The 19715-nt window shown below is 33.2% G+C and overlaps 1 protein-coding gene across 2 annotated transcripts in view; it reads left to right on the forward strand.

Moving 5' to 3' along the window:
• LOC149422798 (glycogen-binding subunit 76A-like) overlaps positions 1–19715 on the forward strand; it is a 170001-nt gene that overhangs the window by 56080 nt on the left and 94206 nt on the right. For both annotated transcript variants that reach the window (XM_089633512.1, XM_089633508.1), the window contains exon 2: positions 2662–2758. Coding sequence is in view for 1 of the 2 variants with exons in the window: in XM_089633508.1 (XP_089489634.1) it covers positions 2662–2758 (97 nt within the window). In the remaining variant the exon portion in view is untranslated. The remainder of the gene's footprint in view (positions 1–2661; positions 2759–19715) is intronic.

The following is a 19715-nucleotide window of genomic DNA, read 5'->3' on the forward strand; positions in this document are numbered from 1 at the left end:
TCTGATAATTAATTTTTTGTAATACTTTCTCAACGGTATGCTTTTACAAACTTTTGGACAGAATTTTAAAAACAAATTGCATTTGTAGCCATTTTTTTAAATGTAAGTACCGCTCTAGAGTCCCAACTGCTCCCAACCGTCTTGTGCCAGTGAGAATATGGCATTCTTAAGCGGGATGTTGTGAGACTGTATGTAGTGGGGAGGGGAAGAAGTTCTGAACGATGGTCTTCACCAGGGCGATACTGATAATTATATCGTGCTGTAATTATACCAAACATCATTTCAAATGAATGCTTGTGAAATAACAAAAATTAATCGAATAAAATTTCTTGTGTACGTCGGGATTTGAACACGCAAACTCCAGATTCATAGCCAAGGTTCGTAACCACTCAACCACGGTGGCCATCCATAATTTACATAAAAAATTGTGATTCTTGCCAAAATGTTGAAGCTTATTTTTATTTTTCACGTGATGGGATATTTAATTTTCGAACATTTAACCGTAGGAATAAATCACATGTCTGTCTAGCTTTTTTCGTGATTAAATGAATTGAAACTAAATGAAGCCATTTCCTAATATTCCTAGACATTTTCTAAACGCTCATAAACTCGAATGGATATTTTTGGATTCGTGAATTCACATGAATCAGACAACTGTGCAAAAGCTTATGTCGCGTCGTATTAAATGCTCATACAACAAAACTTCAGGCGATAATTTGACAATGCGTAAAATTCTTCTGGTTTGAGCGTAGAACACTGTGCATAAATGCCCTCGTTTGAGCATTAAACTGTTCTTACGACCAATTTAATCCTGCTTCTAATAAGTTTCCGATTCAAGGTGGTGGCCGTGTTGGATACTACCTTTTTATCCCGCCAGAGTTAAGAGCGTGGATCTTCCTACGAATTGTCAAATCCGAATAATCAATATTATGGTACCTATCTAATCTACCTGCCTCAAGAAAGTTTGAAAAAATTTACTATTTAGGTATTGACGTTTCTTTGGATACATTGTAAAATTGCTCATTTGACAAAACAGTTGTACAAAATATATGGCTTATAATTACTACGTATTTAATATTATATTATAAGTACAAACTTAGAATCTTATGATCTCAGGGTAAAATTTGGTTTTGATTTATTAAACAAGAGAAAAAATAGAAGCATTTTTTTATGCGAAGTCTACTGTTTTTCAAATTTAAAAAAAAAACAAGTAGCTTGAGAGAAGACAGAGTTTTGTAGCGGTCCATCCTTACGGCTTAACCCTGACAAGAAATGACGTGATAGTTAATGTAGTGTTGGTAAATTGTTGTATTTTCAATACCGGTCCACATAATGTCGTAACAGTGTGTAGATTTAAGTTATTGATATTTAGTTTATGTAGTTTTAAGATATCTACAAAGTAGTAAGTTGGCAGTAGTAACGCCACACGACAGAGACAACATGCCGGCCATACCCGAATGGTTACAAGTACAGCCGATGGTTTTCTGTCAAACGACACTAAACTTATCCAGTACGTAATATTCATTTAATCGTTAGCTCGATAACATTATAAAGCCTGCTTTCCACGGGTTACGAATATTTGTGATATTTTTATTTTACGTAGTAGTCTGCCTACAATACATCGTGTTTTGTCTTTGAAGGAAATTAGAAGATTCATAATATTGAGGGGTATGAATAAATCAAACACTTTTTTTTATTTTTCCAAATTATTGTTGACAGTCTTTTTCTGGTATTTAGTGCCTACGTAATATCACCTCAAGGGCGCAATGATACTTTTAGTTGTTATTTGGCGCTGTTTGTATAAAAAATATATATTTTAAAAGATTTTTGTTTCTCTGAAACAGCTATTAATCACGACCCTTTGAACTTTTTGGCACAATTCATTATTGAACTATTTTTGAAGTATTTTACAGCAACATGAATGCTGTAGAAATGAAATCCTTGAGGCGTATGTTTGTTAAAATCATGTATGACCTTATAAAAAATGTGGAGATTCGCAATGAGTGCAAGGCTGATGTAAGCCTAATTTAATGTAAGATTAAGAAAGGAATGCTTGGATGGTTTGGGCATTTAGAGGAATGAACGTGTTTGGAGTATACAATGTGAAAAATAGAAGAAGTCTGAGACGCCGCACCGGTCAAATGTATTGTTAATCGCTAGCTTCATGTCTAATCCATTTTTCTACGCATTTACAGACAAATCATTTTAAATAGCGCAAGTTTGAATTTATTTGTGCACACCGATAGTAGTCCCCCCATGCCCTGCAGTAGTCGCACGATTTAATTCCACCGCTACACAAAAATTTTTTTCTTTAAATGATCTGATCTACGCCGGGTACACGTTAGCTTGTATGTAAATATTTGTAGTTTGTTTGAATACTTTTTTGTTCCTCCCCTGTAAAATTTAACCTGCCCCCCCCCCCTAGCTTGGAGGCTGGTGACGCCCCTGTATTTATGTGAAGAAGAGTGTCCTAGTGTGAGTTTGAGGGTTGTTTTTTAGTTTTATTGCGAGATAATAATGTATTCAATTGCTCCTCAACGACACTTTAAAAAGCTGGTATATATTTTAAGCCATTGTCTCTTATGCAAATAAATATTAGATTTAAAGAAAAAAGGATTATATATATGTTTTTATAAATTTGAAAATTTTGTGTTATTTCAGGGTTCCGGTGGCACTCGTTGAAGACCAGAACAAATATGTAATCGAGAAGGAAAATGCGATCCACAGAACACAAAACCAGCCACACAAGCCTTTGAAGGTCAGTCAGGTTAAAATTATTTTAAAAATAATAATAATGGATTCTGAGCGATGCCAGATTCAATGCCTCATTGGGGTAGCATCAAAGTACACTTTTACTTTTATTATTTCCAGGAAATATCAACCTGTGTGTGAGGGAAACGTAAAAAGGAATTGAGACGTTACGTCGCGTCGGATTGAAGTGTCAATTTCCGGTGAATAACGAATTAGGTTGACATTTGATATGTTTGGTTCTTTTCGATGGCAAACAAACAAGTCCATTTTGACATTTTATTCAAATAATAAAAAATATGACGTGTTTTGCTGTGGTACCTATTAGATATTGACTTGAATATTTTTGTCGTAACCAGAGAGAAATACCGTGGATCTATCTGTATGCCTAAAGTACGCTCAGTTTTCTCTGATTTCTGGTGGGATTTGTCCATCGGTTTTTTTTCAAACGCTTAGTAAATTTCATTGGATTTTTTTTAGGCCCAAGAGTCGCAAGATTTGTGTTAATTTGGCGACATCTGTTTTCTTTCAGATCTGTATAGATCACATTTCTAGGGATCAGGTTATGTTTAGTTGTCCCAGCAATATAGTAATTATTCCTATTGCTTAATGTTGTTATGAGTGACGGTCCTACCCCATTGGGAATTCAAACGGAGATTAAAAAAGGAGATCAGAATTCTCTCATTTATAAATCCTTTGTAGGTCTTTTCCATAATTATATGTATTTTGCCTAGATCAACGGAGAAAAAATACTGATAAGATATATGATTAAGTCGGAACACGTGTTCTTAAAAATAATAATATTTTCCATTATATTTATTCGGACAAGCGCACCTGCGTGAACACAAGTTCAGATATATTCTGAATGACTAATATTTTACTAGGAAATGGTAATGCAGTCACGTTTTAACAGTATCTTGATAAAAAAATCCGTACTTATTTTTGTCCTTGTCTAAAGGTAAATTTAATAATATCACTGTATCTGAGATTAACTACCTAGCAACAAGATAAAATTTGGCCATTCAAAGCCCCCGTATCCCCAATTTCTACAAATTTATATCATGTTTCTCTTTAACTCTTTAAGTTTTTAAGATCAGAAAAAGTTATTTTTGAAGATAATATCCATACATTTGTTACGTCAAAACGTTAATTATATGAAATTCCCTCGATGTGTACCTTCGACGGAACTCAAGAATAAGAATGTCGACCAATGTATGTACTTTCTACTGCCATTGCGAGCGGCCTGGGTTGGAGAATCGATACCCTGGAGAGATTCCGGTTTCGCGTTCGCCTTTATTACCTAACATTATCACAATATTTGGGAAATATGTTTATGAAACTTATAAATTTACGAGTCTAAAGGGAATATTTGCTGAACCCATTGATAACGTTTTCCTATAATTCGAAATCTTTTTCTCGAGGACGAATTGTGACGTAATTCACCCGGGACATATTCATAGGAAAAACAGGATAGCTTACTCGGTGTTCCATATCCACCAAAGAGAATTGAGGGACGGTCGGTTGGAAAGAAATACGCTCATTGGTGAAAAAGATTGGTTCGTTTGGGGCCTAAGAGTCAAAAATAAACTGGCGACATCAGTTTTCTTTCAAATTGAAGGGTTATTTTTTCAGTGTTTTTTGTACCTAATTGTTAATAATTTTTTGAGAATAATAAATTTCAGTTAATTTTATTTTTGATGTTTAAATTAATTTAATTTAATTTTAATTTAAAAAAAGAAAGACAAACATTCCCGGGTTACGAATAACCTGACAATATTTGAAAATCTCCTACTACCACCACAGAAAGCGGAAAATGTTGCTTGTGTTGTGATGGAGGACTTAGCCAGCCGAGGAATTGAACACACTACGCCTGGGTGGGACCCAAGCGCGATGTCAACTCGGCTACCGACCGGTAAAATAAATTGATGATCACATTTTTCATGTTTAAATAAATTGATGATTATATTTTTGACGTTTAAATGAATTGATGATAACTTTTTTTGATGTATAAATAAATTGATGATTGAGTTATATAATATTGAAATAAAATTGTTAAGAAATAATCAAAACAAAACCAATATAAAAATACAGAGATCAGATATATTTACAGAAAAAAATTGAAAATTATTGGAAAAGTATTTGATATCTTCCACAAAAATCACCAAATTAACATTAAATGTGTCTCTGTCACCTCAAGTACATATTAGATTCCCGTAGTGGCATACCCGGGAATGGTCAATGTACAATGTACAAAGTAGTTGTAGGTATGTTACTGCAGAAAAGTGTATTTTGTCGGGTTGTTCTCGTAGGTTTACTTATGAATTGCAGTACTTCGGAACAGTCGAATTTGAAATTGGAAATTTTAAATAAAAAAGTTAATTTATGAATTCCAGCAGTAAATTTAATTTATAAAACGTAAATTTTTTAATTCATTCATGGGAGACCAAAGTACTGAGCTGGATTAAATTATTCTAACTAGATGTACGTATTTAACCGATTACGTATGACTTGTTAGGAATTAACGTTTTTGGTTATTTTTAATATGAAGCCCAGTATTTTCATATCTCGAATAATGTATCTTAAAGACTAAATGGAACATCATTCGATTGTAAAAATGTTTTGGAACCAACATTGTCGATTATGGCAGACACTATGCGTGATAAAAGTTCAAGCGGATTAGAACATTCAGTTCATATCTGTGTTTTAAAATAGATCGACGTAAACAAAATAATTGGCCCTTATCTCAGATCAGAATGGCATTTTTGCAACTCCGGACAAATATACTTTCAAGGCGCCGAGTTATTACTGGATTCATTATCAGGAACATAACATGTAACCATTTTAATTCATAACACTAAACTTGTTATCGATGTCGAATAGATTACATAGATGTCATGTTATCGCAGTTACGTCTTGTTTGATTGAATGCAAAAATTAGTCACTGTGATAAAATAAGCTACCTATGCCATTTACAGACTATTTATGTTAACCGGTTTCGCACGAGGTTTTTTTAAAGTCAGTGAATTTGAAAAAAAATATAATTCCATATTTAATATTTTAAAATGTTTTTATTGTGTTAAATGGATGGAGATGAAGTTGCAAAGTGATAATAGTTGTGTTGACCTCGAAGTACTTCTAATGATCAGACAACTTTTAGACTGTATATCTCTGTATTTTGTATGGAAGTCAGAATCTCAAACCTAACTTAGGGGCAGGTAGAGAGGACGGACCGCCAAATAACTAGGTCTTCGCACACACTCCTTGCCTAATTCACATTCATACATCGTTCCATATATACATTCTATTATTCTGACTCTCAACATGGCCCGACCTAAGTATCTGATTCACTCGATTGCGCCATGTCTTCCTGGGGCCACTTCTTCTATCATTCCCCAGCGTTGGCCGGGCTTTACGTAGAGTTTTTAAAAATCAGATATTATCAGTAATTTTCCTCTTATTTTGAATGTCCGAAATTTCATCAAAAAGTATCAAAAGTTCTTTAAGGGGGTGGGAAAATGGGATAGTGATGGTTTTTAGAAATGTATCTCATGTGGACAGTGACTTTCTTATTGTTTTGATGACGCAAAATTTCACCAATCTCGGAATAAAACTGTAGATTTGTATTAAAATCATATCCCCGCTAACCCAGAGTACTAAATTGTTAATATTACAAAAATGGCATTATCGATGTTGTTGTAGTTGAAAACAATTTTTTTATTTTTATTGTTTGTTTTTGGGGTGTTATGCCGTGTTGCGCTAACTCCTTCTTTAGCCGACGTTTCGGACAGCGTTGCAGTGTCCATCATCAGGGCAGATCCGGTAGATCCGAAGATGTGTAAAAATTTTTACACATCTTCGGATCTACCGGATCTGCCCTGATGATGGACACTGCAACGCTGTCCGAAACGTCGGCTAAAGAAGGAGTTAGCGCAACACGGCATAACACCCCAAAAACAAACAATAAAAATGCTTTTGGCCGTGAGAATCTAAAAAATTTTTTTTTTATTATTTTTAGAAAATTCGATTTTCTGTATGAAAGTTTTCAGGAAATCCAAAATGAAATTTCCTGAAAATATTTATGCTAAAAATCTAAAAATAAATTTTTTGGTCTAAAAAACATCAATAATATCGAATTTTTCAACTCTGAAAGGTTACGAACATACTGCAAACTCTATTGCTAATTTTATTAATCTAATCTCAAACTGGCACACGCCCGATTTCTCCATTAATCACTTAATAACTTTGTGTGCTATCTCTACAATAAAGAAATAAAATCGTTTCCAGTAACAAAATCAGTTTTTCATCCTCTTTTGCCAACTGAAAACCAAGCGATTTATTTCAACACATCTCTACTTACAGTAAATCCTTTTCAAGGATCTACAAAACTCAAGACTTCCTAAAACTCAAGCCAAAGCCCTTCTCAAGGCTGCGCCCTCTCAAATGTACTCTATAACGAGGTCTCCAAAAAGGAAGCTACAGACCGAGATACACAAAAGAAAATATAAGCCGAAAGAAAAAATTAAAGATGATACTGTAATGGGCACAATTTTTTATCGAAATTTTTACTTGAAAATCGAAATAAACAAAATATCTGGCCTTATATACGCCAGCGCATCTTCCAGGATACGTTTAAAAAACACTTCTCTGAATATAACTACCTATTTTGAAGAAACTACACGAAATGGTAGATTACCATTTTTATAAATATATAAACTCATTATCCGGTAAGACGATACAATTTATAAAAACATCACTAACCCCTCAGGCTAATTTGGTCGGTTTTGCGAACAAACATTTATTACCCTTAGATTCAGTCTCACAGAAATCGTTTTATCTCCCTTACTTTCAGGGTGAGAAATATGATCTAAACGGCGCTAGAAAGAGAAAAAACCACGATATTACAATATTTAAATTTAGAAGTAAATATTTAAGTAATTATTTTTATACGAAACGTCAGAAAAGTGAGGTTACAATAATGTTTATAATACAAGTCTAATAAAACATGACCATGTTTTTTAAAAATTTAGATGAAAAAACGTGAGGTATACCATTTTTTTAACTTTTTATGTTTGCACTCAAAATTTTAATATTCCAAAAAATATGTGTTTATTTAAAAAAAATACGAGTATACAAATTTACTTCATAACTTTGTTTCGGTAACGTTCAGAAATGTTCCATTTATTCGGATATTGTTGTAATGCGGAAAAACACACGAATTCTCCGACATTTTAACAGCGTCTTTAACAAAAATAACGGTCCATACGCCAGAGGCCTGAGGAGTTAAACATGCATAAAACAAGAAAGATGACGAAAATAGAATAGAAAGTTTTGCGACGGCACACTAAGGGTTAAGTGACATCTGGTTCAATGAACTCGGGTTTTGAATTTAAGTGTCATATTCAAAATTGGGTTTGATCTTGACAAGTCAAGTAAGATTTTGTGGTTTTTCAATGGTTTGCGATTTTTAGCTAGCTCGCAATAATCAATCCTACAATTATAACATTAATTAAATAATTAATTAAACAACCGATATAACAACTTCGAGATCTTTTGACACCTGACGAGTCTTAAATAATTCTGTCTTCAAACTGGTTTTGAAAATTATTTATTTTTATTTTTATAATTGTTCAAAACTTATAATTTTGGTATTGTATAGGGAGTCTGAGGGTAACGTGTGCTAACTGCTAACTTCAGGGGTGATTCTACATGATTTTAGAAGTTGAAAAGAGAGTAATATTTTTTGAAATTCCAAAGTTTTAAAGTAGTTTTTAGGTTAAAAAGTTAAATTGTTTGTATGGGAAAATAGATATTCTTTTATGGAAAAATATTTTTGTATTGGAAAATAACCAATCGAATTCGGAAAATCATCATGTAGAATCACCACCCGAAGTTAACACACTTTACCCCCGGACACCCTGTATATAGAATATTATTTGATCGTATCACTATAGAGTGACTTGCCAGACAAGAGCCACCGAATTGCTTTTGAAATCTATTTGCCCTGAGATAAAAATGACTAGACTATGCGGTGTTGTTATGTTGCTACTAAGTATATACTCAATGTTAGTACCTACATACTTACTTGATAACTTGATAAAGAATTTAGCAAAGATAACAATGTTTTTCAGTACTGTAAAATAAATATACAATTTGGTGTCATGTCCATATCATGTCAATATCCATAAACAACAGATTTACAATTTTTGTTTTTACTGACATTACTTGAGATTTTCACGGCCAAAAGTATTATCTTGATTAAATTTTGGGTTATCATGCCGTTAGCTAAAGAAAGAGGAAGCGCAACATGGCATAATAACATGATAAAAAATTACTATTCATTAAAAACCTTTTCAAAGTACACATAAAAATAATAACAATAAAATTTCGTTGTGTATTTTTAACAAGTTTTAATATATCTATTTGAATTTCACGTTTGTTTTGGTCATCCGATATTATTTATGGTAACAGTCTCACCAGAGTTAATCAATAATAATGTGAACATGACCAAACACTCTTTCTTGATATGTTAGCTCCCATTTTTAGTAGATATTACAAAAGATAAAAAACGTAATGCTGACAAGCGAACGGTTTGTTATAAATATTATTTTTCAACAACAGATTTCCGGAAAAACGTATATTTTGATGGTTGACTGAAACCCGGTTGGTCGTGCACTACTGTCAATTAAGTAGGTTTGGAGCAGCCATTAGTCCGTTTTTGTAGAAATCTCCTAAAACCATAATTAATATAAAAATAAGGAAGTTTTAGAATTTGCCAACAAATCTGTGACTCGAAGACACCCAGAAACTCATTTAAAATAACCAATAAATCAAACCATACAGAGAAAAACACGAACTTCTTACTGAAAAATGTACTAGACGTAGATTTATGGAACGAAGAAATAAATATAAGAGGAAAATTTATTTAATTGGTTATGCTTGGCAATTTGACAATATTTAAAAAATATCAGCCGAATTTTCGGTTTTGTTTTTTTATTGAGTAGGTTAATGCCGTATTCATTACGTTTCTTTTGTTAGGTGTATTTATGCCACAAATTTGTATTTATGCCACAAATACGTATTTATGCCACAAAGAAGTATTTATGCCGCAAAGATGTATTTATGCCACAGATATGTACTCGTATTTATGCCACAGTGATGAAAATTTCTTGTTGATATAATAATTTTACGTAGAGTTGACAAGAATAAGTAACATGATGTAGACATGTAGACTCTAAACTGAATCTCCAAATCTCAAACAAAAGCACTGGTGTTGTGTTGTTGGTTGGTCTGGTCATGAAATGATTTAATATAATAAGAATAAGTAACATGACGTAGACATGTAGACTCTAAACTGATTAAAACAAAGTGGTTTTGTAATTTATAAGATGATAGCTTAAGTCCCCTGGCTTTACGCAGAGTTTTTTTTCGAAATCAGACGTAGATAGTCATTTTCATCTTATTTTGTACTTTTTTTCACCGAGAAGTATTAAAATTCAGCTTTAAAGGAAAAGGGGTGAGTTAGAGAGTTACAGAGTGATTTTGGATATTTAAAGATACTAGCTTTACGACCCATACTTTACGCAGAGATTTTATTAATCAATTGTGGAGAGTAACAAATAAATTATTGTCCTCATATTTTGAACGTAGATTGTTCAAAGTATACACATTCTTCATGGGTGGGAAAAGGGGGTTTGGTGGTATTTAGAAATCTCTTGTAAACAGTTACCCTCAACTGGTTTTGAAGGTCAAACACAATTTTGAAATAAACCGTTCGTATAAAAAAACATAGCCAAACCTAACCGTCACACCGTGACACTATATGCAAATACATATATTATTAAGGTAAAATAATGTAGTATTAAAAAACTAGTCTTGTTTTGTAATAGTGATACCCACGTAAATCTCCAAATCTCAAACAAAAGCACTGGTGTTGTGTTGTTGGTTGGTCTGGTCATGAAATGATTTAGTATAAACGATTTTAGCTACGCACATTAAGATACAATCTTGGCAGTAATCTCCGAAATAAAACCTAAATCCGAAGCCGTTGAAGTACTAAACTATGTCGTAGTGCGCGTTTCAGTTTGTTTTGCGTCCGAATCTACCGCGGATATGTCTAGATAGTGTAATATATGTATGGCGGGGCCACAATAGGGGATGGGATGGGAAGTTGGGAATGAGAGCATCCGGGCTGGTTCTGGGGAAATGGCAAGGGGTAGGTAGTACGTCGGACTTGACACGTACACCAGATTTGAACAAAAGCAGCATTTAACGGTTTACTCTCAGCCATTCCTCACAAGTTTGCACGCATTTTATATTTTACATAAGTATTTAGAAAATGCGAATAAAATTATTGCAAAGTTCTGAATTCTGATGTTGTGTTCAGAAATGTGCAATGTGCTATAATATAGTAGTCTTTAGCGAGCCTCCGAAGTGTGTGCACGTCTTTGATATCGCCGCTCCTGCGTTTGTTGAGTTTTGTTACCATTTTATTACGAGTACATTGGTATTACTAAAGTGAAGTGACCATCTTCCGAGATCACTGAATAGACGACTAGATTATTAAATTTGTTTAAAATCTTTTTAGTTTATTAATAAGAGGTTAACATTAATATTTTTTTTTACATTTCCATACAAGAAGTTTTATTTTTGTGAAGTTCTGTTTAGTTGAAATTATTTTCTGTATGATCGACGTGTCGCCTATCAAAGGATTTACCAAATTATGGGTAAGACTAGCATTTTATTATTACTGTGTTTATTTGATTACTAGCTGACTTGTTAAGACATAAAATTCCGTGGTACATTATTTTGATTTAGGTATCTCATAAGGTTTAGACAACGTTAGCAATGCAGCGCCCGAAAATATATTTTTACAACTTTATTATAAAAAATCGTCATCTTTCCTCTACTTTCTAAAAATATAATATGCACGTATTATATATATAACCCTTCCAAAAGAAAATTTCTAAATGATAGTGTAAACCCTATCAAAATCCGGCGCGTAGTTTAGAAGAACTAAGCGTACAAACAGACAGACGCGGATAGAATTTATTTTATACTATTTAGAGATTTACCGAGAATTGATAATTTAAAGTTTTTAAAATTCTCCAACTCGATTGTAATTTTAAATTAAATAGATTATGTGTAAAATAAACACAAAATCTTGGATAACTACGTCATTTTTATGTATTTGGTCCTTTGTAAGATTTAAAAAAATCGTACAAAATGGGCTCTCGTTTGAAATGCGAATATTTAAACTGGAGTTCTAAAAGTTCCTCGGGAAGATCTTGATAAAATAAATAAAAATACTATTGATTGATACCGAAAGTCTTGCGATATTTAATCTGTGAAATATGTACCTACTTGCCTGCCATTACGGTTTATTTTTTAAAGGGGTACGTTTCTTCTTGGTATTATTCAAGAGCAGTCTGCGTATCGACCAATTAGGATTAGATTAATTACATCAATGATATTAAGAATCATACTACCTGTCGATGGGGTAACTTTACTTAGCAACATTTAGAGCATTGTGCGCATTCTCCGAATTGTTTTAACTTCACGATCGTTTGTGCTAGCTTAGGAAGTTATTATTTTGACAGAATAACTTCAATTCCACGAGCTTGGTTGACTCGAAACTTTAGTTTTGTAGATATAACTTCGAGGTTTGTTGAGTTTTGAGCCAATCGGTAGTTAAATATTTAATCGATTTTTAATATCGTTGTAGAAATTGAAAAAAAAAATATTTGTTGAGTTAAAATTATATGTCACTCTAGCGTTTGACAGCCACCAAACATAAACTTACAACACTCTACCAGGAACTCCTTTAGATTTATTACATTGTTCGTTTTAAGATAGGGTGGGTTATACTCAAACCATCTTGATAAAATGCTTACTGATGAATTCTTAGACAACAAAAGGGTCGCTGAAGGGTTTTAAACAAGGATGACTGACTTGGTTACCATGATACAAGGCGTCCGAGGGAAAAGTGCACCACCTAAAATCACCCCCAGAAGTTAGTGCATTTTATACCCCATAATAAGTAAGTGAATGTTCCTGATTGATTTAGTATAAACATAATTATAATATATGTGATCAACAAAATACTAGCAATAAAGTTGAATTATACAAATTTCAATTCACATATTTCATTGCTTCTTTTTTAATTTTTAATACACTTTCCTCTTAATTTAAATTGGTCGATATTTTTTGGAAGATCTTCATCGCTCTACAAAGCAATGCATATTATGGAGTCTGTATTCATTTACATTATATAAAACACACCCCCATGGAATCCCTAAAAAACCTTATTGGTTTACAGTTCTACAGTCTACAGGTTTTTAAAACTGACATTTATTTTACTATTTTAACTTGAATGTGAAATTTAGTACTAAAGTAAGAAATGCTAAACACCACCAAAACTGTTTAGCACCAAATTACAGTCGGAAATACAATACGGTAACAGTTATTTTGGTTTCGCAATTCTATAATTAGACACTTTAATTTTACGTGATTCAAAATCTCGATTCGAATAAACCGTAGCTGCACGCTACGCTCTAATGACCTATATAATTGTGCAATTTATGCGACTACCCGTGCTGAACCTGACCCCGTGACCTAATACCTACTTCTGTTTAGTCATCTCCTATACTTGCATAACCATCCTGCGCAGTAATACCCTCATTTCAACCCGTTTCATCTCCCGTCTCGACTCTGAACTGGGGTAGTGAATACCCTGACCCATAAACTGTGGTTAATACGTCATGGCTACCCCATTCCGCGCCACCCCCACCCCCAACCCCCACACCCCCTCTCGATATCCGCGAAACGCCTTAACCCTTCGGGCTAATTTGTTAGATTTTGCAGACACCTATTAACTGTAGAGTCAATTTAGTTTCTTTTGGGAACAGCTCATATGGTCTCATAGAAATTCTTAGGTCGGGTTGTTTCGGACAATTTGAACAATTCATCAAATTTCAACGTTCATTTTCGGGTTCTGTGAAAGTCCTATTCAAGTTCTGTTATTATATCATTGTAGGCTAATTGCTTGAAAAAACTGAAATAAAAACAGAACTTGAAAAAATCTTTCACAGAACTTGTAAATGAACGTTGAAATTTGATGAATTGTTCAAATTCTCCGAAACAACTCGTCCTTACTGTCATAGTTAGATATATGAACAAAAGATGTTAGAAAGAAGAAAAAAAACACCAAGCTCTAGATTAAAATATAGAAGTTAACCACGGAATTATTAAAATGTACACCTCTATGAAACCAATAATTCCAACAAACGCAATTTGAGAAAATTTATGAAAATTGTTTTTTTTTTAATTAATTATTTTTATATTAAACGACAAAAAGTGAGGTGGCAGTAATGTTTATAATACATTTGTCTAAAAAGGTGTGTTTTTTTTTGGTTCTCAGTAATTTTAGTTCAATGTTAAGTTGAAAAAACGTAAGGCGAGCCATTTTTAAACGATTTATTCGATTTAAACGTTTGCCTTCAAATTTCGTAATCAACAAATTTATATGTCACCGACTGGTCGGTGGCTGAGTTGACATCGTGTTTGGGACCTATTTAGGCGTAGTGTATTCAATTCCTCGGCTGGCTAAGTCCTCTATCACAAAACAAGCAACATTTTCCGCTAACTGTGGCGGTAGTAGGAGATTTTTAAATACTGTCTGCTTATTCGTAACCCGGGAATGTTTGTCTTTCTTTAAAAAAGAAAAATTCTACTAATAAATTTGAAAGCTTAATTCATCACCTGTCAAAAGTTTTAGTTTAGTTTTTAGAGACAAATATTCTATTTATTTAGATTTTATTAGATATTAAGTGGAAATGGTCAGTATACCAGAGGATCGAGGGGTTAATGATTTTAATTAAAGTGGAGTGTTGGTGTTGTAATTTGAACGAGAACCTTGAACTGTTTTGATAGATAAAACGTTACTGCTTTACTCATAAGTTCGGTGAGAGATCTTTCCACGTAAATATTTAAATGTAGACTAACACACCGTCACGCCTTTTCCCCGTATGGATGGACGGCGAGTGTGGACAAATACACAACTTGGAATTAACCCCTTATTATATTCTTCCGTTAATAATTAAACCCTAACTAAGCATTGCGATCATGCACAAAGATAGCAGCCAATAAAAATGTGCGTTGGGAAAAATGAAGGCAATGTCGGTAGTTCTTGTTCGAAGTATGATACAGTTAAATATGACCGAAGAAGATAGGGTCCCGCTAGTTCAGTTGGTAGAGCGGTGCCCCGGCAAGGCAAGGGTTCTGGGTTCGAGTCCTAGATGTGTCCGTATATTTTTCTGATTTTTGTTTCAAATATTCTTTTTAGCAGTTGGTTATATTATCTTCAATAATTAAATATTACAATTTGAGGTTTAACTCAATAAGTTATTAAAAAAAGTATTTAATCGTTGAAGAAGATAAAACTAATAAATGTAAACGAAACATAAAACAGACACAGAAAATAATAAGGTAACGTTCAAACAGCTATCTTTTGGTATGATTACAAAGTTCTACACAAATATTTAATTAAATAGAATTAAATTCTACAAGTATTTGATTAATTCCAATGTGCTATGTCTTCTTGTCGGCTTTCCCGACTTTTTTTCCCATCAACTTAACCCTCACATATTTGCCTCTACCTTCCCCCTTATTCCACATTTCCTATCTAAGCATTCGCTTATATTTTTGGCCTTGCATTCTTTTCGGATATATTCATTGATTCATTCGTTCGAATAATAAGATCGAAAATAGCTCTCAATCTTCAGTCCTATAAATATGAGATAGTATCTTTTACCTACCAAAGGATACCTCAAAACATCTTAAATATTTAGAATCAGAAGTTGCAGTCTTGCGTAAGGTTTTAATAATTCAAAGATTCTGCTAGGGACTAATACTATTAATACTATTATATTAGCAATCCCTTTCTACCTACCCCAACAGTCTCTGTCCGTATTCTAGAGCCAGAGGCTCTATCGATCTGTTAGGGTAGGTACGTTTAAACCTTGACATTTTAAGGGGAGAGAGAAAAATCTGAAATTAGTTTTGGTCACATTATTTGTTTTGTTTGCTGGAATTTTTTTTTAATTAAGTAGTAATATTTGAAGGGATAGCGTAAATGGATTGTCGTAAGGAAAAATCTACACAATATTATGTCAACATTTATCGTATAAATATTAACCTTCAGGTATTATGAATCTTTTCGGCTTGTATTTCTTTCTTCAATTTAGTTTCTTTTAATAAAGAAATAAATAATATATTTTGAATAAGAATTATTATTGAAGTCTGAACCCAATCAAAAATTGACTTTTGCCCTGTAGTGTAAGTACACATAGAACGTGTCTATTCTCACATCCTATCAAATTGTATTTATTCATAAGATAATCAATTAAATATTCTTATTAATCCAGATAAATTTTTAATATCTTTTCATTTTTGAACTTTGTATGATGTTTTTATCTTTAATTTATTCTAAAAGGTGTGTCAGTGAATTCCGGTTTAAAATCATTCAAAAGATAAGAAATTTATTAAATAAATTATTGCACACCAATTTGATTCGTAAGAATGCAATTCCATGTTAAAAAAAAGAAAATATCGGCATGAGAAAACCTAAGTTTTGAAATATTAAAGTTCGTCCAAGTAGGCGAAACCATTCATTTTAATGACCTCTGGTGTGTGACCTTTAGATCCAAAAAAACCTTGCAGAGTATTGGCTTCCATATCGAACGTAGTGCCTATCACTAGTCCATATTTTTAGTCCATAGGCGACAATTTCAAGGGCTCTGTGAAGGGAACTAAGGGTAAATAATTGAAAGGTAAATTTAATCGTTAGAGTTTTGAAATTTGGTAAACTTAGGTAATAAATTTGAGATCTATTATTTTCGGGTAATTGTCTAAAAATCCTTGTTTTTATGTTTCTCTCTACATTACTGAAGAAAAAAACAACATGACTATATTTAATTAGAGAAAATGTGCACCTAACCGTGGTGCCTAGTTCAGTTTTAATCTCAACGTTTACAACAGTCAGTTAGCCAAATTCTCAAATGAAGGGAAGGGGAGGTTGATAAACTCATAAAACTAGGTGAATATCGATTCTGTACCTGCCTACAGAGAAGCCAAGACGTTCAAGGGCATTTATTTCGGTAAAAGTCCTAAAACACGTTGTTGTTTTATCATTAACACAGCATTTTAGTGACATAACAATAACATTTTGTTTGTTTACCATATTTCATATCATCTAGAAACGCAATGCTTCCTTGTAATTGACGACATAAAAACGCTTGTAACAATAGTCGTTACATTAATCTCCATTATTTGAGCTTCTAGTATTGTCAATTAATGTATTTGTCTCCTTAGGTACATTGATACCGATCTGCTAAAGTTCATGACTCAGTCAGCTTACCCTAAAAATAATATACAAGATGGTACTATGTACGTATATTCAACGTTTGCATTTGTATTTATCATCAGCTGTTCTGTTTCAGCGAGACTTTCCTCGCCCGGATGTGTATTCAATTGCGATATTGATAAATTCATCAGAAATAACCGATCAGACGTCAATAGGCAGTCCTTTTAATAGTTTATTTAATGCGTTCTAGTGAAAATTCAGTCAGAAAACACACATTACCGATGTGTTTTGACGTACGTGACATTGGCATCTGGCGTAATGGCGGCTTCGGGTGTTGTCGGTCGACGTCGGGATTTTCCGCCCACGTAGTAGAGTTTCCCGCTCCCATTGGTGGAAATTGGCGCGCATTATCGCCGACGAGAGGTGGTCAGGTTTTTGCTAATCGATATTACGAGAAATAAAGTTAACGTACTTTAAACGCTCGGAGCCTGTACTACGTAGGTACTAGCATATTTTCTCCTTAAAAATAAAATGAGACCAGTTTGTGCGGCCTTCTACATTCACATCTATATCGTCAAGTATATACTAAATCATTGAAGATCATGACAACAACTCTCAATGAAAATATGAAACAGATAAATATTCCAATGTTATCCCAAAATAAAATTTAATATAAACATATACCTATATAAGAAACGATATTTTTTTATTACATTTTTTATTTACATTGTTATTGCATTGCTAATTTTAATTGGAATATTAAATTTTTATATTTATCAGTGTACCTGTACTATTTCTTAGAGAGACGTGAAAATCACGTTTTTAAGAAGCAATATATTTTATTTGATAAAAACAGAAGATAAAACATTACTTTGGATACAAATAAAATAAGATTTTGTACCTACATACATTTGACGGCCGGCGTGGTCTAGTGGTATACGCTTTTGACTACAGATCCGAAGGTCGCGGGTTCGAACCCGGCGTGCGCAAATAAATTTTATTTGATTAATTTGTGTTATTTCACAATTAATTAATTAAAAATAATATATAGTATATTTGCGGCACGTTCCAGAGTGGAAGATACTCTCAGTATCGCCCTGGTGTAAGACCACCATTCAGAATTGAAACGTTGCTTGAAATGGCTTTAGCCGTGTTTGGTGACCAGATCTGAATAGCCAGGTACTTCCCCACCTTCCTCTTCCCCATCTCCCTCCCCTCCCCAATACCCTCAGCCTCACAACATACCCCAATTGGGGATGCCATAGTCTCACTGGCTCCAGACGGGAGCAGTTGGGACTCTTGTGCGGTAATACTGTAAAAAAAAAAAAAAAAAAAGCTAACTGCATAAAAATTTTTTAACTGTATACAGAGAGATTAACTTTTTCAATATTATTAACATCATATTATTTATCTTGTAGATTATTAGAAACATACACATGTTAGATTTATATATTTAAAATCGATTTTATCGCAAAGTATTTTTAAAATTACACATAATCACAATATTGCCTAAGTGCCAACGCGATAGGTAATAAACAATGATTCTATCGGAAATGCCGATAACAACACTGCCCCATCCCTATCGGTAGAGCTCGGCGCCTGCGCAGCACGCACCTGCAACGCAGCTAGATGTCAAGTGAAGGTGAATTTTCTTACAAATCGCCACGTGCTTATGACCGGAGCGACGCGTCGCGCGTCGCGGCGCCGGCGCTATCAAATCAGAACGTTTCACTACATATTATTATTATCATATACAATAAAATGCAAATCCCACCAGAGACCAAGGATAAAATATACAGTAAAAAAGTTATAAAATTGTTAAACATCAATTAATGTTGTATGAAATTAAGACTGCATTCTCATATTTTGTCAATGTAAAATGTTTGTGCATTGAATGTAATTTACTTTTGGCTTTATTGTGCAGGGTGTCCGGGGGTAAAGTGCGCTCACTTAGAGGCGTCATTCTAGAAGATAATAAAAGTAAAAAAGACAAATAACTTTTTCTAAATTCCAATGTGGTAGTTTTTAGGTTAAAAGGTTAAATTGTTTTTATGGGAAAATAAATATTCTAGGAAAAAAATATTTTTTTTGTGGGAAATTAAGCATTGGAATTTTGAAAAAAGTTATTTATCTTTTTTATTTCTACCGTCATATAGAATCACCTCATCAAGTTAGCGTACTTTACCCCCAGTAACCCTGTATTTTTTATTTCGAAAATATTGTGCGAGTTGTTGAATATAATTAAATTCTGATTTTTTCTAATATACCTAATTAAGGCTTTATTGAAATATATGACAGGTCATTAACAAATATATTTAAAATAATTAATATTTAATTATAAATAACTAGCAGCACCCCGCTACGCGTTGCTGTGGCTCAGTCTGTCTGTGCAGATAGATAAAAAATAGCGCAAGTTACTTTTACGTCCAACAGATGGCGCTGTTTACAAAAACATGTTTTTACCTATATAAAAACACACTTGTATTCAAAAGCAAAGTTGTGACAAAATTTCAAAGCAATCGGTGAAAAACTTTCTGAGATTAATGATTTTGAAGAAATTAATATTTATGTATTTAGATTAATAAATTGTATGACTGGTCAGTGGCTG

The sequence above is a fragment of the Hesperophylax consimilis genome, chromosome 7, assembly GCF_061612785.1.
Source record: "Hesperophylax consimilis isolate HC1 chromosome 7, BYU_Hcon_1.0, whole genome shotgun sequence".
Lineage (NCBI taxonomy): Eukaryota > Metazoa > Arthropoda > Insecta > Trichoptera > Limnephilidae > Hesperophylax > Hesperophylax consimilis.